Below are 26,026 nucleotides of genomic sequence, written 5' to 3'. Positions count from 1 at the left end.
GCATCCTCTCTTAAAGAATATTTGAACTGACCTGAGAAATACTCCTTCCCTTAAATAAATATAATCCTTTTTTCACCAACAGGACAACATTTTTAAGCTGGAGGATTCACATTTTGAAAATGGCCGTGGAAAGAGTCCATATGACCCCAAACTGCTGACAGCATCTCTTTTAATAGGTGCGTAGTCAACAATAAATGAGAAAAACATTTTCTGTAGATCACTACCAGGTTGCTTGTTCTTTTTTTTTTTCCTTTACCAAGGTTATACATTTTTTATCTTGAAATCTTTTCAGGAGGTTGTCAAGTGTTATCTGTTTAAATGTTCTGGAAAAAGAGATAAAATGCTAAATGCTACTTTTACTAATAGACACTATCAAACTTAGAGCATTTTAATTGACTTTGAAATGATTTATCGATACCTAAAAAAGTCTTCCCATACCTCTACATATTGTTAGGAATACTTCAAGATTTTTTATCTGTTTTTTTGGAATGAGATAGTACCTCCAATTCTGATTCTTGATTATATGAATCTAAGAAAAGCAATTACACAGTGAGTTTAGCAAACCATACAAAAGTGAGATTCAGTTTGCGTAGCATACCTGTCAGAAGAATAGCCCCATGAATCATCATCCTTATCCTAGTTTTTGAGCAAACCAATCAGCGTAGTTGGTCTGCACAGCAGGTTTGAGAGTTAACTAGAATCATTAGTTATCAATCACACTAACCTGTTTGACCAACCTTAAAGTGAACAAAAGAAAAAAACAAAAAACAGCCTTATAATTTTTGTATTGGTTGGTGACTTTACTTCTTCTCCCTTATTTCCAGTGAAAAACTGCTACAGGATCCTTGACATCTTCCTCTTCAATTCTCTCTTCTTTCATTCTTTATATGTTTTTCAATCTGCCAACCTAGCCATTGGGAGAAGAGATATAGTCAGGTTTGGAGAGAGAAAAGGAAGGAAATAGATATGATCTTGGTTGGAGTATGATAGGAATTCCAGTTTTTTTCTACCCAAAGGCCTGGTTTCATCCCCAAAACTCATGATCTGAGAGTTTTTCATAATTCTACCTGTGGGTATGCATAAACAGATTAAAACGTAAAGGATTCTGGATTCTAATTCCGTTCCTGCCTACAACTTATTGAGTAAGCTTTGTAAAATGATTTGAAAATTCTTTCCTTCCTCATTGATAGAATGAATTATTTTATGAAAAATTAATTAAAAATAACATGATAGCAATTATATAAACCTTAAATACTTGAAAAGAAAAATCTATTTTCCCTCTAAATTGTAAAGACTTCAGAAAACATGATTTCCCGCCATTCTTTTGTCCTTTACAATTCACTTTTTGACCGAAAACAAATGATCCTAACCCTAGTTCCACTGATTGGCACCTTAAGCAAGTATGAGGATATATTTTCCAGAATTCACTGATCCCTGTTCTATGATAAATAAAAGTGCTTCAGCATGAACTATCTTCTCCATTACTCCTCAAATACATGCAATTTTAGGGCTTCCTTTAATAATCAGTTTGGCTCCATTTTGCTGCAGTTTAGCAGAAGGTTAGTCAAGGAGGAATGCAGCAAACATAGCAAGCTTATAATTTTCCTATTCACAGCAGGCCTAATGATTACACTCAAATGACTTCCTTGAGGGCACACAATAAAAATTTTAAAACATAGTCAGCCAAATGGGAGGAGTCTTACCTTGTTCAAACTTGTAGCCTGCATTTATTCAAATTGTACAAAAGAGGGGGAAGGTTTATTTCTAAAATAAGATGGTATACAAATTAGTGCCTCAAGCAATTTGAATCTTTCATGTGTTTCTCCATGGAGCTTTATTGGATCATGAGCTTTCTTATGAAGTTGACAGAGGATGTTGACAAGTAGGCATGATGTTGTGCATATGGTACGCCAACACAGAAAGTCAACACAGAATTTTAAACTTCAAGATTTTGGCTTCCTTTGAAAATTGTCTTGGAAAATCTGTAATAATATGGAAGGAGAAAAAAGTAGGTACTAAAATTTCAGGGTGTTAAAGGAAGGACTGCTGTCTTAACACTAATAAATTAAAGTCTAAAGGAGGGCCTTAAATAAATATTAATGAAATATATTTTAATATGCTTAACCAACAAAACCCCTGAGTTCAAATCTTGCCTCTTTTACTAACTACATGTGTGACCTTAGACCACTCACTTCATTTTTCTGATTCTCATCTATAAAATGAGGGAATTCAGTGAGATAGTCTCTAAATTCCCTTTTAATTACAAATCTATGGTCTCATTTAAAGTAGAATAAAAATTATTTCTCAGTCAGATGGATGGCTAGGAAGAAACTACACTAAGCTGGTAAGGTTGTTCAACATGCTCACAACCCCTTTTTAATTCAAGTATTGCAACTCCCTTTCTTGTAGTTATTTTCTTTTTTATAGCTATACTGTAAATTCTTCCTCTTGTGGTTCATTTAATCCTCCTTGTTGGGTTATTTTTGGCAATCAGTCTTGTGCAGCAGTAAAAATAATACTCAATAGCTTAAAGAAGTCTCCTTTATAGATGGATACTCCATCATAATAGAAATTCTCATGTGCAAGTCTTCACATGGGCAGTTTCTAGTTGTCCTTGAAAGAAGGGTTTTCATTCCTACCAAATATAGGCTACGTTCATGAAACATTTTGTGCAAATTGCCCTAAGACCAGTCCAAAAGGCAAAGTTTTTAGAAGGGGAAAGATGTTGTCCCTTTCTAGAAGAGTACCCAAAGTGTTGGTCATATGGCACTGTCCACAAGTTCCAAATTATCCTTTGAAATAGACTGACTCCAATTCTTCATCACCAATACAATCACTAAACTATTTTCAGTTTTCCCCAAAGGTGAAAGAGAATGTGATTATCCCAAATATCGATGTTAATTGATTCTGTCTCCCCAGAGTATCCCAAGTTCCTTAATGATTATGAGTAGTTCTTATTCTGGGGCTAAGTTATATGTGTCCACTAAAATCAAATCTCAAATACATGTCAAGTGTCCTTCATTTTCCAAGTCTCTTTTGATAAAGTTCAGTAGTGTTATAAAAGAACATTTCATCATTATTAAATTGTTCCAGTATTTTTAGAAGCATGTTTCTTATTGTACCCACCTGCAAACATTTTTCATTATTTTCTTTAAAACTTGTTCATTAAAGGTAGCAATTGCTACCCTGCTCTGAATAAATTCCAGCTGCTAAGAGAATGCAGCCATGCTTTCAAGAAGCAAAACTGAGTATTTCCTCAATAGTTAAACAATCACTTCACATCTATACAATTAATTGAACAACAAACGAGCACTTTTCCTTTCTTTATTTCTTTTATTCTATCCTTTCTTTCTACCAATCATTTAGAAATATTGTCTATGTGAGATGAAGCATTGAAATCAATTCAGAGACTGAAGATTGTTAGCTAAAATTTCGTTCATTCAACAACATTCAAAAACATTTGCTAATGCCTACTATGCATATATCACTTTTGCATGCTAAAGGGAATTAAGATTCTTCCCTTCTGGAGCTTTTAGTCTAATGGAAATTACAACAAAACACAAGTAGTCACTACATAATAATACATAATGAGTACATTCCAGAGATGCAAAACAGTGTTGTGTGAGGTCTAGGAAGAAAGGCCATTACCAATGAGGAAACATGGAAGGCCTCATGGAAGAGTTAACATTTGAGTTTTGCTTTACTGGATGGATAGAAATTCTGCTGGCACAATGTGGGAAGGAGAAGACATTCCAGATTTCTGGGACAGCATGAGCAAAGGCATATGAGAAAGAAAAGGCATAGGAGGATTCAATTGGAGCACATCTTCCTGATATACATGTTTGAATAATACTAGACTCTGGCCAGATAGGAAAAAAGAGAAGGAGAGAGAGGGAGATGGCGGTACACTCTTGTTTAAAAATCCTTTTCCTGTTCCAGGTCCAGTAATGGCATGGAGTAGCCACCATAGAGTATGAGGTATTTAATACTGAGTCATATGTTGCCTTGGAAGTTGTCTGGGTGTGGGGTCAATGCTCCACGGGGTTGGGGGGAAAAGGGTCCCATCCAGTCCCTCTGCAGTAGTCTTACCTTAATTGAAGCATATAGGATATAGAAAAAAGAAAGTAGTAGAGTACTATAATGGTATGAAAACTCAATTTTTATTCTTTACCTGAGTCCTTTCCTTGACCCAGATAGGGAATAGAAAAGTAAATCATAAAAACGCATATGCATGTACACATCTATGTGTATACGTGTACTTTGTACATATACATATATTCATTCACTCTATTTTCATGCATGAGGCATACATCTCACATTTTTATCTATATACTTTTCCCCCTTCTTTTTAACTATTATGTTCCACTAGAAATGGAATTTACTTTGTTGTGGTAGCAATCTTAGGGTGTAAAATGGGTTCTAGCCGTAGGTATGTTTATTTTGTTGCCTTCATCAGTCTAATATTTTTCACCTGCAATACTAATTTTGAAACATCAGCAGGATATGTTTTCTTTGTCCTCTGTTTTCCCTCACCTCACCCATTTAAGGAATGGTAATGTAACACCCCAACTGATCTAAGCCACATTTTTATTTTATTTTGAGCTGTGTAAAGAAAATCCAGAAAACATCTGACCTTTGTTTAATATGTTCCTTGGTATCTCAAACATGCTGAAAATGCTCTTAGAGTTCACTGAACTGTCTTCTTTGTTTAGTTCAGTAAGGGAAACTTCCCTTAGAGACTCAGAAAGCTTACAGTGAGAGAAAAAACATGGAGTTGTATTCAAATGGTAACTTCCTTCTTTTGACAGTTAGTATATGGTATTTCAAGTTCGGTATGCATGTCAGCACCAATTTATTTTGGGCCCATTTATTTGTTTTTGTTATACCAGACTCCCCACAGAGGGTTTTGTGTAGTGATGAGGTAAAGGGCTGTTACTGGACAGAGTATCTGCAACTGGTTTTTCCCCACATACTACTTCCTGTGCATTAGTTAATGAACTAAGATCTGTAAAAAATTCTTTATTTTTATTTTTAACTTCTTGTTTTATTTTTATTTTTAACGTCTTGTGGTGATTCCACACACACACACACACACACACACACACACACACACGGAGCACAGAAAGGATGTCCCCAAATCTTAGTGCTTAAAACTAAACTATGACTTTTGGAAGAGCTCATATTCATGTGTGGATGTATGTATTAATATATTAGTGTATTTGTGTGTGTATGTATATATATATACACATGAACATACATATATACATGAGGTCAAAATCATGTGAATAATGGATAATACTATTTGATATCTATGTACAAATATAAAATAATTCTCAAAGCACATCATACTTAAAATATGATTCTATTTCAAGTGAAATGACAAATAAAAGTAAAACAGATATTTTTATTCATGACTGGGCTAGCACTCACAAAAATATTTCTAAATGAAATTACAACCACCAGTATCTTAATCAAGTTTCAGTCAATTTTATCTTTAAAACCAAAATGGTGAGAGTAAGGTCCTACCATATAAGTATTTCTGGTCATTCTAAAGAGACAAATATGTTATCTACACATCGTTACAATGGCTAAAACTATTTTGTGGGCTATTTTACTTTGTAATATAAAGCACTGGAGAAGAGAGAATAAACATTCTGGTTAATGGGCCTATACCAGTGAAATATTCTGCTAACAATGTGGCTGTACCATCAGTATTCATGCTTACAGAAAGTGTTGTTGTAAAAGGAAAACTTGACTGTGAGTTCAAAAGATCAGAATCTGAGACCTGGATTTAGCACTTACACTCTGTGTGACCTTAAGTCAATCATGTAACTCCTCTGTGCCTCAGTTTCTTCTTTTGTAAACAGAAATAATAGCATTTACTTTAAACACCTCCCAGGATTACTTTGAGGAAGACAGATTGGAAGTTTGAAAGCAGTACAAAAATTTGAAGTTGTTATTATTATCATAAGAAGACCACCCCGACTCTGAAGGAATCATATTCCAGAAAGGAATTCCTGCCAGCAAGTAACCCTCCAAACTCTTCTTGTACCCTCCAAAATGTATGCATTTGCACACAATCACACACACGCACACAAGCAGCCCTCCACTGCCAGAAACCTAAGTAGGAAAGCAAAGCCAAGATCTGGGAAAATTAAGAATTTATTGAATATAATTGACAGTCAACAGTGGAATGATGCACCCTTGAGAGCAGTAAGAATAATTCCATAGTTGGCCTTGCCCTTTCCTACCACACATAAACATCTTCCTATAGGAGCATTATTATAGAATGAAATTGGCTTCTCTATAGCTGGAGACACCCAAAATTGCACTCCATCTTTCCCTTAGCATCTAACTCATTCATTTAGTTTGCTCACATTTCAAAAGTTTTAAATAAAACCAATAGTTCTTCTTCTGATCAATCTTCTTAATCATGCTTTGTTTTATTAAAGGAGGAATTAAACTCACTCACCCTCGTTATCTTCTTGAGTATTGATTTTTTTCTCTGCTTTCTTGGAAGTGGACAAGAACAAAATGAGATTAAAAGTTAGTGCAAGGTTCTACCTCTGATAATATATTTTACATAATACTATTCATTATTTTACTAAAAAATGTAAGGTGAATGATGGAAAAGACAAACCGTTAAATGAATTCTATCTCCTGCTAGTCATACTTGAATCTATCTGCTGTGTGTATTTATTTTTTAACTTTTCTGTGATCTTTTTCAACTTTTCTCACTTTTGTGATTACCATGTGCTTCATATTCACCATGAATAATAGCTATTTTTTTCCAGGGGGATAAAACAGAGCATGTCCTTTGCCATGGGTGTACAATCATGAATTTTTTTTAAGTAATGGCATGAACATTGGAGATTTGTTTCCAATCCAATGGAATAAGCATTAATTAAGCACCTACATTCTGCATTGGCAGATACAAGGAGTAAATGTAAACTGAATAACTTACATTCTATGTCAGTATTTACGGACTGTGGCCCATGGTTCCACCTAGCCAAAAATCACATCAAGGACTCATCAGTCACAACATAGGGACTCCAGGCATCCTTTTCTGGAGCCTGTTGGTCATAACTATCATAAGCTACATGGGCCAAGAAGTTGAACCTCTCATGGAGATCTTCTGACAAAATAAACAAATGAAACCCAGAGGATACTTGGGCTACTGAGCTGAGCTTCCCCAGCGGCATCCCTAATAAAAACTTCATAAGATTTAAAACCACAATGCAGGCCCTAACTCAGTTTTTCGTGAGAGTCATACTACCTTTCAAAGACCTAGAGTCCATGACTTACTAAAGCACGTATTTAAACTACAGGTTTATATTCAAACAGATCAAGAAAAATTTGTAACTTAAATTTTAAAAATCCACAACATCCCATTTTTGTATGTAGATAGCTAGTTCCTTTTAAAGGAAAGATGCATAAAACAGTAACCAATAAGGATGGAACATTATATTAATATAAACAGTGGTTTAATATCCACAAGATGAAATATTTGACTGCATGATTTCCTTTGAAACCAATTGGTGGGTCTCTTTATAACATCTGTGCACTTTTAACACAGGATTCTTTGCCTGGTGGTCCTTCAGGATACTATTTTATAGTATGTTACCATTGAGTCTGTTCAGAAATTTGAACTTGATGGGTGGTTTAATTTTTTTAAATATTGACATTATTACTGTGGCTTTTTGGTTTTATATTTTGAAGTGCCTACGTTATTATAGATACTTTTTGCACAATTATCCAACAAAATGTCAGGCCATTTATGCATATTTTTCCAAGATGAAATCTTTTTATTCTCAGGACAGGGATATGCAAAGATGAAAAAACTGTTCTCACGGGGCATTTCTCTAATTGTGTATAGATTATTCCAAGCGAATGTGATCCAGATAGATTATGAGATCCATTTTCCAGCAACAGAACTGCTTTGGGTTGGAAATTTGGTAATATTTTTATCATATTAGGAATAATTTCTGTGAAAGTTAAGGATGGGGAAGTAAATATGAGCATAAAAGAAATCAGATGTGTACTGTTTTCTCAATTAAATTCATATCTACATATTTTTTCTGTAGATTTCTATAGATTTAATAGGTTAATAAATAGTAGAACTATTAAAGAATTATAAAATATAATGCTAATAATTATGGATAATCTTTATCCTCTTAATTAAGAAAAAATCTAATAAGCATACTCTTTACAATCATTCCACAACATTTTTAGTTTCAATATAATAATAGTAGAATAGGTGAATATATTTGTTTCTTAAACAGACTACTGAGAGTAGCAATTTATTTTCTGAATAGGAATAGCCCAAATCATATGAACTTTGGTCACCTAATAGCCATTCACTTACTTATCTCTTCAACAACATTTGTTGTTTGTGGTTCATCCCTTACTCTGGTCTAGAGTTTCAAGCAATGATATCAATAAATGTAAGAATGATTTCAACTTCTCAGGATGGTGGAATGAGATGTCTTCTAATATCTCTTCTTTGGATCCAAACTTGGTCATTCTAATTTTTCACAGTTCAATTTTGATTGTTGGTTTCTTACTGTTCTTTTCAATTGCATTGTACTGATGCTAATACTACTCTTTTTTTTTTTCTCAGCACAACATACATTTGTTATGACCTTGCCATATGTAAGGCATTACATCAGGTGTTAAGGATATAAAGAGAAAACAGGGCTACTCCCTGGAAAAAAAAAAAAAGAATTATCTTAACTTCTGAGGGATTCCATGTTCTACTGGGTACTATGAAATTGACTTATTTTTAGACTACTATCTCGTAGAAAGAACTGATAAATAGAAGTATATATAAAGAATGATTTTACATATTTGTATACATAATTGTGTCTGATGGTAGCCAGTTCTAGGGTGGGAAAGAGGGAAAAAAGGGAAAAAAGAAATTTACATGATAACTTTATGTTTAAAGGAATAGCAAGTTGTATGTAATAGATTTGCAGTTTCATTTGCAGTCATCTTTTTTTTTATTATACTGTGTTTTAGAAATGCTTTTTTTATTGCACTCAGTCCAATCAATACAATAAATACTTAAATGATTGTCAAAAAAAAGGGAGAGAATACTATCTTCTGATACACCAAGAAAGAAAATTTATCCTATGTACTGAGAAATTCAGGGAAAATAAAGTCATGCCAAAACTTTGGACAAAGAAAGAACTAAATTTTTAAATAAAATAAATCCTCATTAATATAGAGTCCCTCATAGATGAAATAGGTTTAAATGAATCATAACTTTCATATTCATGCATAAAAATTATCTGTTAAAGTTAAAATTTTAAGATTCAGGACAAATATCTAATTTACTTAAAACTTTCAAATAAAATCTTTTCAAAAGCATATATATGTATATTCATACATACATATGTATCTGTGTGTGTTCATATTCATATATATATGTATAGAAAGAGAAAAAAAATGAAAAAGAGGAAAAGAGAGAATAGGAACAGGGAGTAGATCTACAATTTCATTGGTATGTAGAAATCCAAGGTAAGGAAACTCCCTTGACCAAGGCAGTTCAGCATACTCTCTCTACCAATGATCATCTCCCAGTTTCCTAGAGCAATGGTTAAGGCTCTTCCCCAATGTCATACAAGATAATATGTGTCAGAAACAGTAGCTGGACACAAATGTTCTTGGTTTCCATCCCACCTCTATCCACTTTGCCATTCTGCTTTTCTATGCAAATAAAAACAATATATTAATTACAAATTATACTTATTATCTGGCAAGTCCAATAGCACTGCTATATGGCATTATTAATTTAGTTCATGTTACTTTTCTGTTACTTGGAAGTAATGAAATATAATTTTCTAATATTCTCCAATCTATCATTTTTACTAATTCAGACTGACCTCCCTTCACTCCAGTTGTGTTTAGTGACATTTTACTGTATAACTCTGTTTAGTTATTAAGTCCACAGACAAATGCAACAATAAGATATAGAGGAAAACTTGTTGAAAGCCTTAAAAACTATGGATTTTTGATAGGGAAAAATTAACCAAGTATAATGAATTTTGTGAAAGACTACCTTCTTTTTTACTCTTATGAGCAGTATCAATTTGAGAATGTTTGCTTATAAGAATGATGTTAAAGGATATATTCATTGTTATATTCTCTCACTCCACAGATGGAGAATTATACTCTGGAACTGCAGCTGATTTTATGGGACGAGACTTTGCCATTTTCCGAACTCTTGGGCACCACCATCCAATTAGGACAGAGCAGCATGATTCCAGGTGGCTAAATGGTATGTAAAACATACAATAGGAACGTGAAAACTTTGATCTGACATTTTAAAATTCAATAATGCAGATCTAAAAGACTGATTAGTTTAAAATTGGATATGGCCCTTGATGTCAATGAATGTTCAACAATTAAATTTCTTCTATACTGAGGATAAAAGATTAGCTTTCATTTTAGTGAACCTTAATGAATGCTTACTAGTGGTAATTTCATGATTAGAGAGTATAAGTAAACTGAGCGAAAAAAAAAAAAGAAAGATAAAAAATTCAGGAAAACTTGCTGTATGCCAACAATGACGTCATGAAGGATTTTCTCCTTGGAGAGAAAAAAAATCAAGACCTAGAAGAAAACCAAAAAGGAAAAGATAAGGTATTTTCTGGCCTAGGTCTAACTTATGCATATTCTCTGATGTTGGAACAAAATGAGACATTTCTTGGTCATTTAGCAGTTGATAAAAATTAATTTCATTAGCTATAGCAGGTGAAAGGTATTCAACAAGGGTAGACCTTGATGACACCTAGAGTTGAGTTAGCCTAGCAAAGCTTCCTTGCCTTATTTACCTATCACGAGAATCTGCTAATCTTCCAAGTCCTTCTGGAGTTGATTGGGTCTGTTTTATACTCAGATGCTGAAGAAGTGATGGTAGGAGTCAGACTCTATTCCCCTGGGCCTAGTGTCAAAAAAGGGTCAATTCCTTTTAAGGAAAAAAAAAGCTAGCCTAATTTGCCTATAAGGAGTAAGGGTATTGCTTCTAGTACACAGTAATTTAAGGAGTATGATTAGATAGTTAGCATAAAGAAGAAACTTGTTGCAATGGCTCCCTCCTGATTTTTAGGATATAATACAACTTTTCTGGCATTTAAAAGCCTTCCCAATCTGACCCCAGCCTGCCTTTACAGGCATTACTCTCGATTATGCTCATTATATGCTATGTGAGCTGTCTTACCTGCTGGCCATACACATTTCATGTCCTGCCTCCCTGACTTTTCCCCAGAAAACTGGAGTGCAGAAAATATGCATTTTCAAAGGTTCTATAGATCCTTTCAGAGCTGGGACTGGAAACTAAATTTCCTAATTCCTCTCATTAGGTCCTTTACATCAGACTGAGCAGTGGTTTAGTGTAAAGTAACACATAATAGAATATAGAAATTTTTAAAAGAGCAAGAGATACAAAGCAGTTATGCCTAAGAAAGATTAGAAATATTTTTAAGCAGCCATCAAACAGAAGGAAAAGTATATATTTATATTTGTTTCCGTTTAGATTTCATGAGTGTTTTTCATTATGAATTATGTCTACATAATATGACTGAATTAGATAGTGAGGCATAGCTGGGTGCATTTTTACTTCTGCAAAGTTACAAATAGGGTCATGTAGAAAATGCAATAGGGCCAGGAATGCGGGTTCCATAATCTTCAAGCCCAGAGTCCAAGTCTTTGCATATGCTGTCCTTCCCTTGAACTTAGACCTTTAACACTGACACTACACTTATTTCAGTGATAGTTTCACTGAAGTACCTGTGATTCATAAGTTGTCAACATAATTGCACTCCCATTCAAAATGTCCTAATAATTTAGTTATGGAGAAACAGTAAATGCTATGTCATTAACGATTAGTATTATTAGCATGAAAGGAAATATATGTATATATATATATATACACAAATTCATCTATATCTATATTTATATATTTAAATGCATGTTCATACACACACATACATACATATCTGAAGCAGACTTTGGGCTAATGTGACCTCCAAAGGTCATAAAGGTTTTCAGTATCCTTGAGAAATAAGGCCTGATTGTAATACGTATATGGATATTGAAAAGAATGAAGCACCCATTTCATTTGTATGGCCTTGGGGAAATAAAGCCAAGTCATCAACTTAAAGCTGCTTTTGTACTGCAGACCTGCATGATGACAGCTGAGTCTGAAGAATTTACACTATGGGAAAACACAGCCATTGTCCACAGCTCTGTACTTCATCTTTGAAAATGTGTAATTCCTTCAGGAATTCAGTTATCAGTCTCTCAGCACAAAATGTGAGAACTGATTTTCCCAAATTAGCACAGAGGTTACATCTGACAGGGTGCAGAAACCAGGACTGCTTTAAGATTGAGGATGTAGTCACGTATCCCATAGAAGCAAGAGACTGGGAATCATAAACTACCCGAAATGAAAAACCATTCTGGAATAAAATTGGAGACATGATGTTTATACATTCATGCATACAATGAATGACTTTTGTGGAATAAGAATATACTGCATAATCATCACTGCCAGACCCTCAAAACTATCTGAGAAGATTCTTTTTTCAGTGGTCTTCAGGGCTATGAACATTTACTTTGGCATATGATATTTTAATTTCCCTAAATCAGTTCCTCTCCTTTACAGCAAAAAGTTGGCATATTCCAGATAAATTTTAATAGTTTCCTTCCCACTAATCTGATGGAGTGGAATTTAAAATGTTTTATAAATCAGACTTTAAGCAATATGGAGCTCTCTTTAGTCCCAAATCCTTACTCTAGGCCTATTTGTCCAGCAGTTGTAATTTTCAGAGAATAGCTAAAAAGAGAAAATTGTCTTATAAGAAGGTTTTTCTGATTCCTAAGAGAGAGGAATTATGATCGCTGTTATGGTTATTCATTGTTTTCTTGATTTTTGTTTCTTACTCTGGTTCCTATCATAAAGGTATCCTTGAACGTGCTAGAATTTTGTCTTCTAGTCTACTTGTCATCCTGTTTTTGTTTTATTTGCTTTTTGAGGAATATGGTTATATTCTGAAGTTTGTAAAAGGTGTATCTGAATTCAAACTGCCTTTTACTTAGGGTTGCTAAGTAGATGGAATCTCTGAAGGTTGTAGAGAAAGGGAATTTAATATTTGGAGTCAAATGTTAGACAAAATCAGGTCTGTGGACCTTTTTACCCTAAATGATAAAAAATATAATAATAGACAATACTTTGACAGTTATTCCCTAGATACATATAATAAGGGATGAAAAAAATATATGATCTAATAGTGTAGACTTAGCACTTATGGAAACTATAAGTTAAGTAGAAGTATTGAATTAGACGTTTTAGAAATAAGTTGGAATTTATTTGCTTTTTGTGACTGTCAGACCTCTTGATTTTCTCATCATGTTTGTGGCTTAATATTTTAAACCAGTTAGTTGTGTGTTTCAGTACCCTGGAGACAAAGTCCTTCATAATCCTTATTTTACGGTTACATAAGCAGTTGAGTATTATAGGAACTGAGTGAACATTCAATATTAAAAAAAAAACCCCTCTTAAATTTCACAGGCTTTGAGACAGGAAACAAGGACACAATCCTCTTATGGCATTTGTATTGTATTTTCTGGCAGTTACTGTGCCCTGTCCCCTTTATTGCACATTACAAACTGCTATCAGATGGCCTTGGACACTGAATAAGTAGCTACGTATATGCTGGTTGATGTTATGATAACATGCAGTTTATCTGAGGCATCAGGAGCCTAGGAAATGAAGCACGTTCAGAGAATGCCCTTCTTCTCAACTGAAATTGGAAACAAAGGGGTACAATGGTTTTAAATAGTTTTTAATGTCTGTTTTGCTGAACCAAAATTTAGCAGTTTCTCTTTTGTTTGTTTTCGCTTAATTCAGACAGTACTTCACCTTCAGACAAAAAGCACATACCCTTCCTTGTATATTCTGTTGGAAAAAAAATACACAGTAAAACTAAACTGTGGGGTCTTTTAACTCTCAAACTACTAATCATTTTCACGTGACCTACCAATGTACTTTTTTTCTCAAACAGGCCAACATTACCAAAACATTAATTTTCTTTACCTCATCTTTTTCCTACACTCATTTTCCATGTTCAACCCTTTAGCAAAGGAAAAGAGTGAGCTTTAGCCTATCTCAACTGAAATAAAGTTTAGTCTGTCAGGAAAAAATATGTATGAAGCCTAGAAATGAAAGTAACGTTCTTGGTGCTGGTATCAACTTTTGATAGGGGCTGTTTCTTATAGGCAGTCTAACAAAACACACGAGAAAAATGTGATTTGTCTGTCATTTTTTAATGAAACCAAACCATTTTTTCCATATTACTTAGGGCTATATTTTCCTCTATAAAACTAAAAATAAATTAACTTGAGAGCTGAAAAGTTATTCAGGAATGGACAAGTGGTTTAGAATCATAAGAAAAACGAAATACAGAGATCAAGGAAAGTCCAAATAAAATATTTTAAAGTAATCTTCAGAAAATTTGATGGTACGGGAAGGAGGACTGGAAATCAGGAAAATGTGACATTTCTCTTAGGAGTTGATTCATAAGGAAGTCACCAAAGGATAAGAGTCACAAATAGACCATTGATGATTCTGGAGAGAATCATTATAAGTATATACTTTTTGTTAATGTTTTATCAAGATGTGTGAATTCATCATCATTGTAGGAAACTCCCTCTGCCATTCAGATTGGCAAATCTTCAGGGCACTGAGAGACTAAAAGAAATGCAGTAGGATCACATAGCCAAGATGTGTCAAAGGCAGGAGGACCTCAATTCCAGTGGTTTCTCTTCTGAGACCTGCCCTGTATCCATTACATCTTTTGGCATCTGAAATCGTTCTCAAAACTCTAACATTGCCATCCAAAATGCAGTTACTTGTTTAACAGAAACCACAGCTGAAGTAGTATACTGCAGCTGGAAAAGTCCTGGATGAGGAATCAGAGGTCCTAGGTTCAAATTCTGCTTCTGTCACTTGTTATCTCTGGAATCTTGGGATTCCCTGATTTCATTTAAAACTCAATATAAATCCTACTTTCTTTAAGAGGCCTTTCAAACTCTCCAACTCCCTCCACTGTATGTCATATACATATACGTATACATGTATATGTATATGTATATATAATGTATATATGTATATATACATTATATGTGTGTGTATATATATATATATACACACACCTAGTTGTTTTCATGTTCACTCCTGCATTAAAATATAAGCTTCTTAAAGGCAGGGATGGTTTGGGGTTTCATTTGTATTTTTGCCTTTACATTTCCCCCACCCTGTAATACCTTCAGTGAGACAGAGTAAGTACTTAAAAGTGCTTGTTAACTGACAGACTGAGATCTAGGTAAAACAACAATAAAAAGACAGCATGGAAAGATCCCATGAAGTAGATCTTAGATTTATGAAGTTAATGACAAGGTATCCTTACTATTTTGAAATAAAATAATGAAAACCCTTAGTATTAGTAAACCTTCCTTAGAGTAACCTTCCCTCCATTTAGCAGTAGTACAAGACCTGATGAAAGGCAGTATGGCCTAGTGGAAAGAGGGATTACTTCAGTGTCCAGTCCAAGATTCAAGGCCTGACTCTGCCACACATTAAGTCACTTTAAGATCTCAGTTTTCCTCAGTATCTCTCTTGAGCCTCTGCTTATCGTAGTTTCACTCTGGGAGATTCCCATGCTAATGAAATGAGTTTCTCTCCTCTCCTCCTCAAAAATGAGTCTTTGTCCTCTACATGTAGTATTGAATAGAAGGAAAGTAAACTAATCACAAAATTCTAAAATGTTGAATATGTTGCATTTTGCTGAAATCATATGCATAAATGTTGGCATGTGAGCACGGTAAATAGCCACATTTTATTATCACAATCAAACTTTGTGATGAAGTGAGACTTAATTTTAAAAAATCCAGGGAGTAGCAGAAGGTAGATGAGAAAATGCAGCACTTGCTTAAAAGCCCTTTTGCATTTCATTTTCCACAACTCTTTTGTTTGTGTTTTGGAATCTCAGTAAAACGAAGGTGCTAATTCCATAGCAGTTCCAACAGAATGGTGTTGTCCTCATATTTTAAGTGATTGCTACAGCAGTGCCATGATTCAAAAGATAAGAGTGAACACATGCAATGTTTATTATGGTACATAAATCCAATTTAGAGATGCAGATTGAGTCATTTTAAGAAGAGATGCACTAAATCATATTTTAATACTATTCTTACTTTTGAGAATGTTACTTTTTTCGCCCTTTAAACTACATAAAACATTCAACAACTGAAGGCCCACTATCTGCAGCAAGTCTTTTAATAGCTAACATCCACCCCTGCCTCCACCCCAAGACTCTTTTCTCTCCCTTTCTTCTCCAACCACCAGTTTAATGAGTACAGACCTTGTCTGTACCAATTTCCTCTCTTGCAGCCATTGCATTCAGAGTTTGGTTGGTGTTCAATAGGGATTTGCTATTGACTGGATAATCTGAGTTCGTGTGTGCAGTGACAGTGAGCAAGGGGCTTTACTCGGAAGATGCCATGACAATCCATGTAACCATGGTGTGACTGGACTCACTGACATGGCTCTCAAAAGCTTTCCCTCCATGAAAACAGAAGCCTGTTTGCAAATTAATTAGTTTCTGGCGGGCAGCTTGATTGTTGACCCAGAGTTTGTAGAGTGGAAAAACAATCAGATTAGTGTGCTGGGTATAAAGGGCTAGTCAGGCACTTGCGTGTGGCTTGCAGGACTATTGAAACTATGAATGGAGTGAAATACAATCTTTTCTGAGAAGCCAAAGCAGAGGTTAAGTGTGATGAGCCTAGAGCACGTAAGCAGCAGGGGCTGGGGAATTAAAGGATTTTAGCCAGATAAAGCTGAGTGATGCCAAGAGAGTTCATTGAATTTTAATGGCATGGATAGTTTTGATCAAAATACCTCTTATGTCCTAATCTCTATTAGTAGAAGGAACAGGCTTATTGTGTTATCAAAGGTAGACTTCACACAAATATCTGACAGTCTCAGTGGAGAATTCTAATTGAAATGTCTCAGTAGATAAATAGTAAAACGACAAGAAAATCAATAGTGCCCCTTCTTTCTCATTTAGAAAATTAGCACATTCTCCCTTACTTAAAAAAAAAAAATGTTTCATGAACGAATTCTGTAGTATAAATGACTTTACCTTATAAGAATAAATGTATGAGTTGCTGCAGCCAAGGAATTTAGCACCTACTGACTAATCTATTGGTGGTGTGTCCTCCCATTTATTGCTGAATATCTAAGATTATATCAGGAATATAATGGCATGAAATGTATGTGTGTATTTATTTATATTTATTCACTTTATATTTATGTTTTGTATCTTCATGTATGTACTCATTTTGTCCTCTATTTGAATTCAAGGTTCCTGAGAGTAAGGATTGTTTCATTGTTTGTACTTGTATCCCTAAGATCTGGCATAGTGCCTGGCAGATAATAAGGCTTAATAAATGCTTGGTTGATCATCAAAGCTTTTCTAGATTGGTAAACATCTTTCAGAACTTGAGCTACTTCACTGAGGTCACAGATCCATCAAAGTTTCAAAGAACACGTTTTAAACTTCATTCTTTTTTCAAATGTTTAATTGCCTACTATTCTGGGAAATGGAGAGTCTTTCATTCATCATATTTAGCTGTGTATGATTAAACATACATACATACATACATCATTAAATTGTATTGTTTGCTTTACAATTTTATTTTTTGGAGAAAGACAAATTTTACTTTTTTTATTCAATTAAATACTGATGTTTAATTTAAATTTAGCTTAACTTAAAGCATTAATACCCATTTTGCCTTTTTTTCCTTCAGAATCTAGCACAATGCCTGCTGTATTATAGGTACTTGATCAGTGCTTATTGATTAATATTTGTTTTCATTCTCTCACTGAGTTCCTTCATGATATCTATAAATGGATTTAAATATCATCTAAGACAGAACTATCCTCTAACCTGGTGTCCAGACAAGCTCCTATTCTCTCTTTTCCCTCATGGATAGACTTTGCAATAGTTATCTGTTATCAAGCCCTCTACTTCTTACCACCCCACTAACAAATTAACTTCTTATAATGTGACTGTTGTCCTCACCTTTGCTCTGAAAATGTACTCTCAGAGGGCACTAATGAGCATCTAATGACCAAATTGTATGGGCTTTTCTCCCTGATCATTCTCCTTGACCTCTGTATCATTCTGTTGGCCCTTATCCTAGCCTGGGGCATGAAAGCATGAAGGGAATTTAGAATTATCCACTCCAACTCCCTTATTTCACAGAGAAAAGAACTCTGACCCAGGTAGGATAAGCAATTCATTTGCACATGATCACAGAGCATGTCAGTGGTTTGAAGTCAACATTTTTCTGTAAGCATCTTATTCTCTACTTCCCTCACCCCATTTAACTCAATTCATCACAATAAGTGGGATAGGTTTAGTGAAGACTTCTCAGATTGTAATTCTTCTCCCAGAGGTGAGGTAAGACTGAGAGGCTCAAGGTTACTATATTTTTAGAACAGAATAATTCCATATAAGGATATACAACTGTGTAGTACATTAGGGTCTCAATGACTGGATAAAGTTTACCTAATTCTTCAATGTCTTCATTTCAAAAGCGATTGGTTAGATTTCGTGTCTAGAATGTAAGATCATATTCTCAGCTAATGAGAATAATGGTCAGTGGGGGGAGAGGGACTTGCTTTAGGGTCTATATAAATCACTGCCTTTTCTTTGTCTTGGGCTTTCCTACTCCTACAGGATTGCCCTGATTCTCGAGAATCTAGTAAATCAACTTTCTGTCATCACTTTGAGAGGCCTCTGAGTAATTGATTTATGTAGGGACCTGAGCCATCCCACACAACAACTTATCATTTAGTCAGTGGCTTCTTCATTCCAGGAGCTGTGCTTGGATATTGAAAATAAAACCAAAAAGGAAACAGTTCCTACCCTCAAGCAGTTTACAGTACACTGGAGGAATACAACATGTACAGAGATCAATGCAATATAAGAAGCAATGCAAAGATCAGAATGCTTTATGGATGTTTAAGGTCAGTGAAAACAATAGCATCTGTAAGGATAAAGAAAGATTTCTGACTGAAGCACTGTCGTGGAAACTTGAAGGAAGATAGGGAATTTGAAATGTAGAGACAGTAGCTGGAGGCGAGGGCAGGATCGAATAAAAGGTAATGTGTGTTTTAGTTTAAACACAAGGAGGTAGGCAACGGGTAAGGAGCTATTGTTCAGTCCAGCTGACTCTTCTGATCTCATGGATCACAACACGCCAGGCCCTTCAGTCCTCCACTATCTCTCCAATTCTGTCCAAACTCATATTTGTTGCTTCCATGTCATTAGATATCCCTCTCATCCTCTATCATCTCTTTTTCCTTTGCCTTCATTCTTTCCCAGCATCAGGTTCTTTTTCCAGTGAGTGCTATCTTTTCATTATGTAGCCAAAGTATTTAAACTTCGCTTTGGTATTTAATCTTCCAGTGAATCATCAGAATTAATTTCTTTAAGAATTGACTGATTTGATCTCCTTGCTTTCCAAGGGACTCTCACAAGTCTTCTCCAGAGCTCCAATTTGAAAGCATCAATTCTTCAGCACTCACCTTTCTTTATGGTCCAGTTCTCACTGCCAATCATTACTACTGGGAAAACCATACCTTTTACTGTATGGACTCCTTTGTTGGCAAGGTAATATCTCTGCTTTTTAGTTTGCTGCCCATATTTGCCACAGCTTTCATTCCAAAGGAGCAAACATCTTTCAATTTCATGGTTGTAGTTGCCCTCTGTAGTGATCTTTGAGGCCAAGAACATAAAATCTGACACTGTTTCCATTTCATCTCCTTCTATTTGCCAGGAAGTGATGGGATCAGTTACCAAGGTCTTAGGACATTTTCTTTATGTTGTTTCAAGCCAGCTTTTAACACTTTCCTGTTTTACCCTCATCAGGAGGCTTCTTAATTCTTCATTTTCTGCCGTCAGACTGGTATTATCAGCATATCTGAGATTGTTTCTATTTTTCCCAGCAACCTTAATTCCAGTTTTTGATTTGTCCAGCCTGGTATTTCATATGATGTAGTCTTTATGTGAGTTAAATAATTAAGGTGACAATATTCAGCCTTGTCATCCTTTTCCAATCTTAAACCAATCAGTTATTGTTCCATGTTTGGATCAAACCATTACTTCTTGACTCACAGGTTTCTCAGCAGACAAGTAAGATAATCTGGTACTCCCACCTGTTTGAGGGCTTACTACATATTGTGATCCACACAGTCAAAGGCTTTCATATGAATGTAAAAGTAGTTTTTTGTTCTTTCTGAAACTCCTTTGCTTTCTTCATAACTCCAGCAAATGTTGACAATTTGTATTCCAGCTTCTCTGCCTCTTCAAAAACCAGACTGCTCTTCTGCTAATTTTTGGTTCACATGTGGCTGAAACCTGGATTACAAATCTTAAGCATAACCTTATTGGCACATAAAATGAGTGCCTTTGTTCAGTAATTTGAACATTCTCTGGCATTGCCCTTCTTTAGGATTGAGACATAACTGATCTTTTCCAATTTAGTGGCTACTGTGGAGTTTTCCAAATTTACTGGTGAGCGTAGGACTTTAATCATCATCTTTTAGGATTTTATATAACAGCTGAAATTCCATTGCCTCCATGAGCCTTATTGCTAGCAAGGATTCCTAAGGCTCACTTGACTTTATTTGACGGGATGTCTGGCTCTAGATCAGTCACCACACCATCGTGGTTATTGCTGCTTTTAAGATCTTTCTTGTAAAATAGTTATTTTGTGTATTCTTGCCACATTTTCTTAATCTCTTCTGCTTCCTAAGTCTCTATCATTTTTGTCTTTTATCATGCCCAGTTTTTGCACAAAACGCCCCTTTGCTATCTCTTTATTTCCTTGGGGATATTTCATCTTTTCCTTTGTTTTGTTTTCTTCTATTTCCTTGCGTTGCTCATTTAGGAATATTTTGGGTTTGAGGAAAAAAGGAAATTATCGAAGGGGAAAGTTCGTATTGAATATGGGAAGGAACAGGGTAATGGGCACAAGTAGAGAGGTTAGCCTTGATTATTTTGACTAACACTTAGAGTACCTTAAGTTTTAACAGTGATGATGGTTGTGGTGGCAGCTAACATTTATATAACATCTACTATGTGGCAGGTACTGTGCTAAGTTCTTTATAACTGCTATTATTTGAGCCTTACAACAAGCCTAACAAATATTACTATTATCCCTATTTACCAATGAGAATTGAAGCAAATAGAGGTTGTGATATGCCCAGAGTCACACAGTTAGTAAGTGTGTGAGTCCACATTTGAACTCAGGGCTTTCTGACTCCTGCTGCCCCAGTAAGAAAGAATAATTTAGCAATTGAAATTGAAGCAAATGAACAAAGGATGGGTGAATCTGTAGAGAGGTTTTGAAATGTACAGTGGGGGAAATGAGGAAACTGAGGTCAAATGGCTTCTTTTTTTTTTTCAGTGAAATAAGAAGTAAATTACCTGCTTAAAAAAATAAAAGGTTTAGGGACCTTGAGTAGAAAAGAGAATCTTAGGAAGAGTGGTTGTATACAATATGAAAATCAGTGTGGAATCAATAAAAAGATTGCTTTGGAATATTGAAATTCCAGTTGATATAAGATAACATGAATTTTTAGTGAGCTCAGTCTACACATTTATGTGATTTCATTCAAGAGTCACCATTGTGGTAGGAGTATCAGAAAAGGCATATAGTGAGAAAGGCCTAAAGATGAGACATTTTGAACATGAAGGACAAGGATAAGGGAGCAAAAAATCCAGAGGATAGAGAAGAGGAGAGTGACTTATTGAACCAGTTATCCCTAGGATCAAGATTGTGAGGTTAAAACACTGGTAATGAACAGGGTAGGTAAGGGAGAGACTGGAGGTGATGATGAAAGACACAGAAATAAAGATGGAAGGGTAAGATAATGTAACTTGAGACTATGTTAGAGTTCCAGAAGGTGGCATAGATTGGGGGGCATAGTTTTAATGCCAAAGTTTAAGTTTTGATCAGTCCCATAGGTAGGTGAAGAAAACTGAAGGTGAAAAAATATGGGAATTGAAGAAGTTGTTGATCTGTGAGGTGAGGATGGTTAAAGGAACATCAGCATAGACACTGAGGTAACAAATGATGAAGGTTAGGTAATAGGAGAGTCTGAAATAGCAGTGGCCAGAGTGAGGGCCATGAGGACTGGGTGTGAAGAATTTAATATCTCAGTCATGGCATAGAATAAGGCAACAAGACTGAAGTAGAATCTTTCCTTGGTGACAACACTCATCCTCTTGTGTCCTGTGGTGAAAAACAGTGAATGAGATGCCATTTCCAAAGATGATGAAGGTGGCCATGGTCATAAGGGTGATAGTCACTAAAGTCTTCAATCCTGTGCAGGTAATAAGAAATATTAAATGGGGACTTCTAAGAGGCCAAGGATTATGTTTTATTCATCTATTGTCAGTCAAGCCTAACACCATACACACTAAGCAAAGAAAATAATTTCTCAGATCAAAGTGAATAACTTTATTCTTTTCAATCAGAATTTTTTCCAGACTCACTTGATATTTAGATTGGGGTAAGTAAATTCCTTTCATCATCTATCATATTCTTGCCAGGTCATGTGAGGACCATGTAGACTACCTGGACTTCCACCAAGCCTTAAGGACTTACTTAGTAATACTAAAGCCATGCACTACTGAAGCTACACATAAAGTGCTATCTTCCTTGCATGCAAGTGACACTCAAACCTAATATCTGTCATTTATATGAGCTCCAGACCTGCATTGCTAAAAAACCAGTATAGTAGGTGCTGTACTACTGAGCATCAGAGGCACTTATGTCCAAAATGGAAGTCATTTCCTTAACTCAAGAAATATCTAATTTAGGTATTTTTTATTCTAGCATCATTTTTCAACTAGTCCTGGTTCCTGTATTAATTAACTGTAACTTTAAATATATCACATTGTTTTTCTGGGTCTTAATTCCTTCATTTGATAAGTAAAAGAGATTGAAGTAGATAATATCCAAAATTCTTTCTAGTTATAATTTCTACGATTTTTTGATTTTTCAGTCCTTGTCCTCCCCAATCCATTTTATGTGTTGTCAACAGAATGATAACACTTTTCTGTTCAGAATCTTCAGTGTTTCCCCACTGCCTACCAAGATAATTCCAAACTCCTTAGTTGGCTCCTGAAGATCCTCCTTAGCTTGACCCCAATCTAACTTTATGGCTTTATTTTCCACTATTCCAATTCCTCCATGTTAAACTGATTCCCGATTAGATATCAGCTACCTACTGTCCCTTGTTAAAAGTAATCATCTGACAAAATATAAATTGCTGAATGATTGAGTGAAAGATTTAGAAAAACTATAATTCTTTTCATTAAAAACTACAAAATCTGTAAGATTTTATAATCTATAAGATTATAATAATAAGAGTATTCTCTTATCATTGATTGCAATTGGAACCTGTAACAGAAAATACACCAAAAAAGTGCTCTTAAAATACCATGCCAGGATTAGCAATGAAAAAAATAAATCATCATTTTTAATGTAACTTTAAAGAAAGTATTTGCAGATTTGAGTGTCCATGTCAAGGAATTCCAGGGAGGCGGCTAGGTAGTGTAGTTAATAGAACACCCAGTCTAGAGTGACCAAGACCTGAATTCAAATCCATCCTCAGACCCTTACTAACTGGGTAACCCTGGGTCACCTAACCTCTGTTTGCTTCAGTTTAGTCATCTGTCAAAGAATGATAAGAAGAGCTACCTCCCAGTATCGTTATGAAGACCCAATGAGGCAAGAGTTGTAAAACATTTAGCACAGTATTTGGCACAGAGTAAGCCTTTGATGAATGTTAGGTATTCTTCTTCTTTAGCTCTGAGAAAAAGCCCAATAGAGTATTTAGGAATTCTCTGCATTGTACAAATTGTTGTCTCTTTGGATCACTACTTATGGTGGACCTCAGTACCTAAAAGATCCATATTTTCTTCACAGACGCAACTTGCAAACCTATAACAAAGCAAATAATCTTGGACAGTTGCTACATTTCTGAAATTCATCAACCTCTGTTCAACTTGGTGATGATTCTTATGTTTTACTCGAAGATTTCAGTAGAGAAATGAATCACTTATATTAATTTAAACATGCTGCCATTACTGTCATTATTATCATATCACAACATAGTGAACAAAGAGTTGGCCTTGAAGTCAAAAGGACTTGGGCTCAAACCCTGCCCCTGAGATACAGTGTTTCTGTGAAAGTGGGCAAATAACTTAATCTCTTACTGCCATGGGCAACTCTGTAGGAAACTCAATTGTAGAACTGTGTTGATCTGCTTTAGTAGAGGGAATTTCCTTAACAGGAGTTCTCTATATCAGTAAAATCATAGACCCTGACCCCCAAAACTATTGTATTTCATGACATTACAGTGCACAAAATATTACACTCCCATAAGTATCAGCATTTGTTGTTAATATTTTCAGTCACCATGACTTTAGCATAATATAGCGTTGCTGTCTTCTAGACCTATCGCTCTTAATGTCTTCCTCAATTTTTCCTATTTCAGAATTCCAAGTAAGTTAATAAGATAGTATATCAAAAATATGGGGATTTACCTCCAATAATACTTATATATTTAGTGTGAATGCTTTTAAGTATTAAGTAATTTCTTCCATTAAATTAAGGTATTTAATTATGAATTTCAGTAGATGACAAGACCTTCGTGCCAAGGAAAGATAGAAATATCGCAATTATCATTAAGGATTTCCAAAATGAATGTGTATGGCAAATGTGACTCTAGATTTATTATTGCCTTTTGGGAGTTCTACTGTCTTTTCAGCTTAGCATGCAATCTGATTTAAATTACAACCAGGGCAGAGCTGCATCTTGGGATTTCCACTTCATGTTTTTCCACTGTTTAGAGTTCAATGAGCTTTAACCTCCCTGATTCTGAAAATCAAATAATGTCATGGTTGATATCAAACTGATGGCTCACACTCAGTTGCTTAGATATTCATATATTTAATGTTTATTTTAAATACATATTGGAAATACTTAAATATTAGACCGCAAAGCACAGACATACACATATCAAAGTGTTTGAGTGCTGCCTGGCACTGTACATTTACGAATCCAGGCAATAGGAAGTAAATGCAGAAGTCTGACATCTCACCACAGTGTCTGGACCTCCAGTTGGGACTAATTAGGGAAAAGTCTACTCTGGATTATGGAACATCTTAAATGAATCATATTATAGAATCATGGAATTTAGAAATAGAATAGAATTTAGAGATAACCTAAACCAGCCCTTGAACAATGCCCAAAGATCATCTGTCTTAGTGCTCAGAGGCACAGTGTCTTCAGCATAGGAGGTGATTATGGAAGGGAATTCAAGGTTCTGGGAAGTCGAGTGACATATGGAAGTCATGCAGATAATATTTTGTTGGAACATGATTTGAACCCAGGTCCTTAGATGTTTTGGTGTAGTGTCTAGAGAGCCAGTCTTGAGGCTGGAAAGATCTATACCCAAATTCCATTTCTGATTCTTCTTAGCTGTGTGAATAGGTAATTTATTTAACCTCTTTGAAATTTCAGTTCACCATATTTTAAATGAGGCTATCCATACTCATTATAAGGTAGAGAGGTTGTAAAACTCAAATAAGATTATATATGTCATATTTATAATATATATTTATATGTATAACATCTTTATACGTGTGTATGCATGTGTGTGTGTGTGTGTGTGTGTGTGTGTGTGTGTGTATAGCTTTGCATATTTTAAATGAGATAGAAAGTGGACCTGTGATTTCCTTGGGAAAGGGAAGTAACTCCTGGGTAGCGTAACTCCTTCTCTCCCAAGGCAGTCCGCTACCTTCTCTGCATCTTAGACTCTTAGGGATTTTCTCAGGACATTGAGACAATAATTGATTTCCCAGAATCACCAAGCCAGCAT

At 35.1% G+C, this 26,026-nt stretch overlaps 1 protein-coding gene across 1 annotated transcript in view; it reads left to right on the top strand.

Moving 5' to 3' along the window:
• SEMA3A (semaphorin 3A) overlaps positions 1-26,026 on the top strand; it is a 524,728-nt gene that overhangs the window by 408,883 nt on the left and 89,819 nt on the right. The window contains 2 exon segments of the mRNA XM_072653227.1: positions 83-176; positions 10,160-10,279. Coding sequence (XP_072509328.1) covers positions 83-176; positions 10,160-10,279 — 214 coding nt within the window.

This window comes from Notamacropus eugenii, chromosome 3 (assembly GCF_028372415.1).
Source record: "Notamacropus eugenii isolate mMacEug1 chromosome 3, mMacEug1.pri_v2, whole genome shotgun sequence".
Lineage (NCBI taxonomy): Eukaryota > Metazoa > Chordata > Mammalia > Diprotodontia > Macropodidae > Notamacropus > Notamacropus eugenii.
This window is presented reverse-complemented; position numbering and strand designations above follow the sequence as displayed.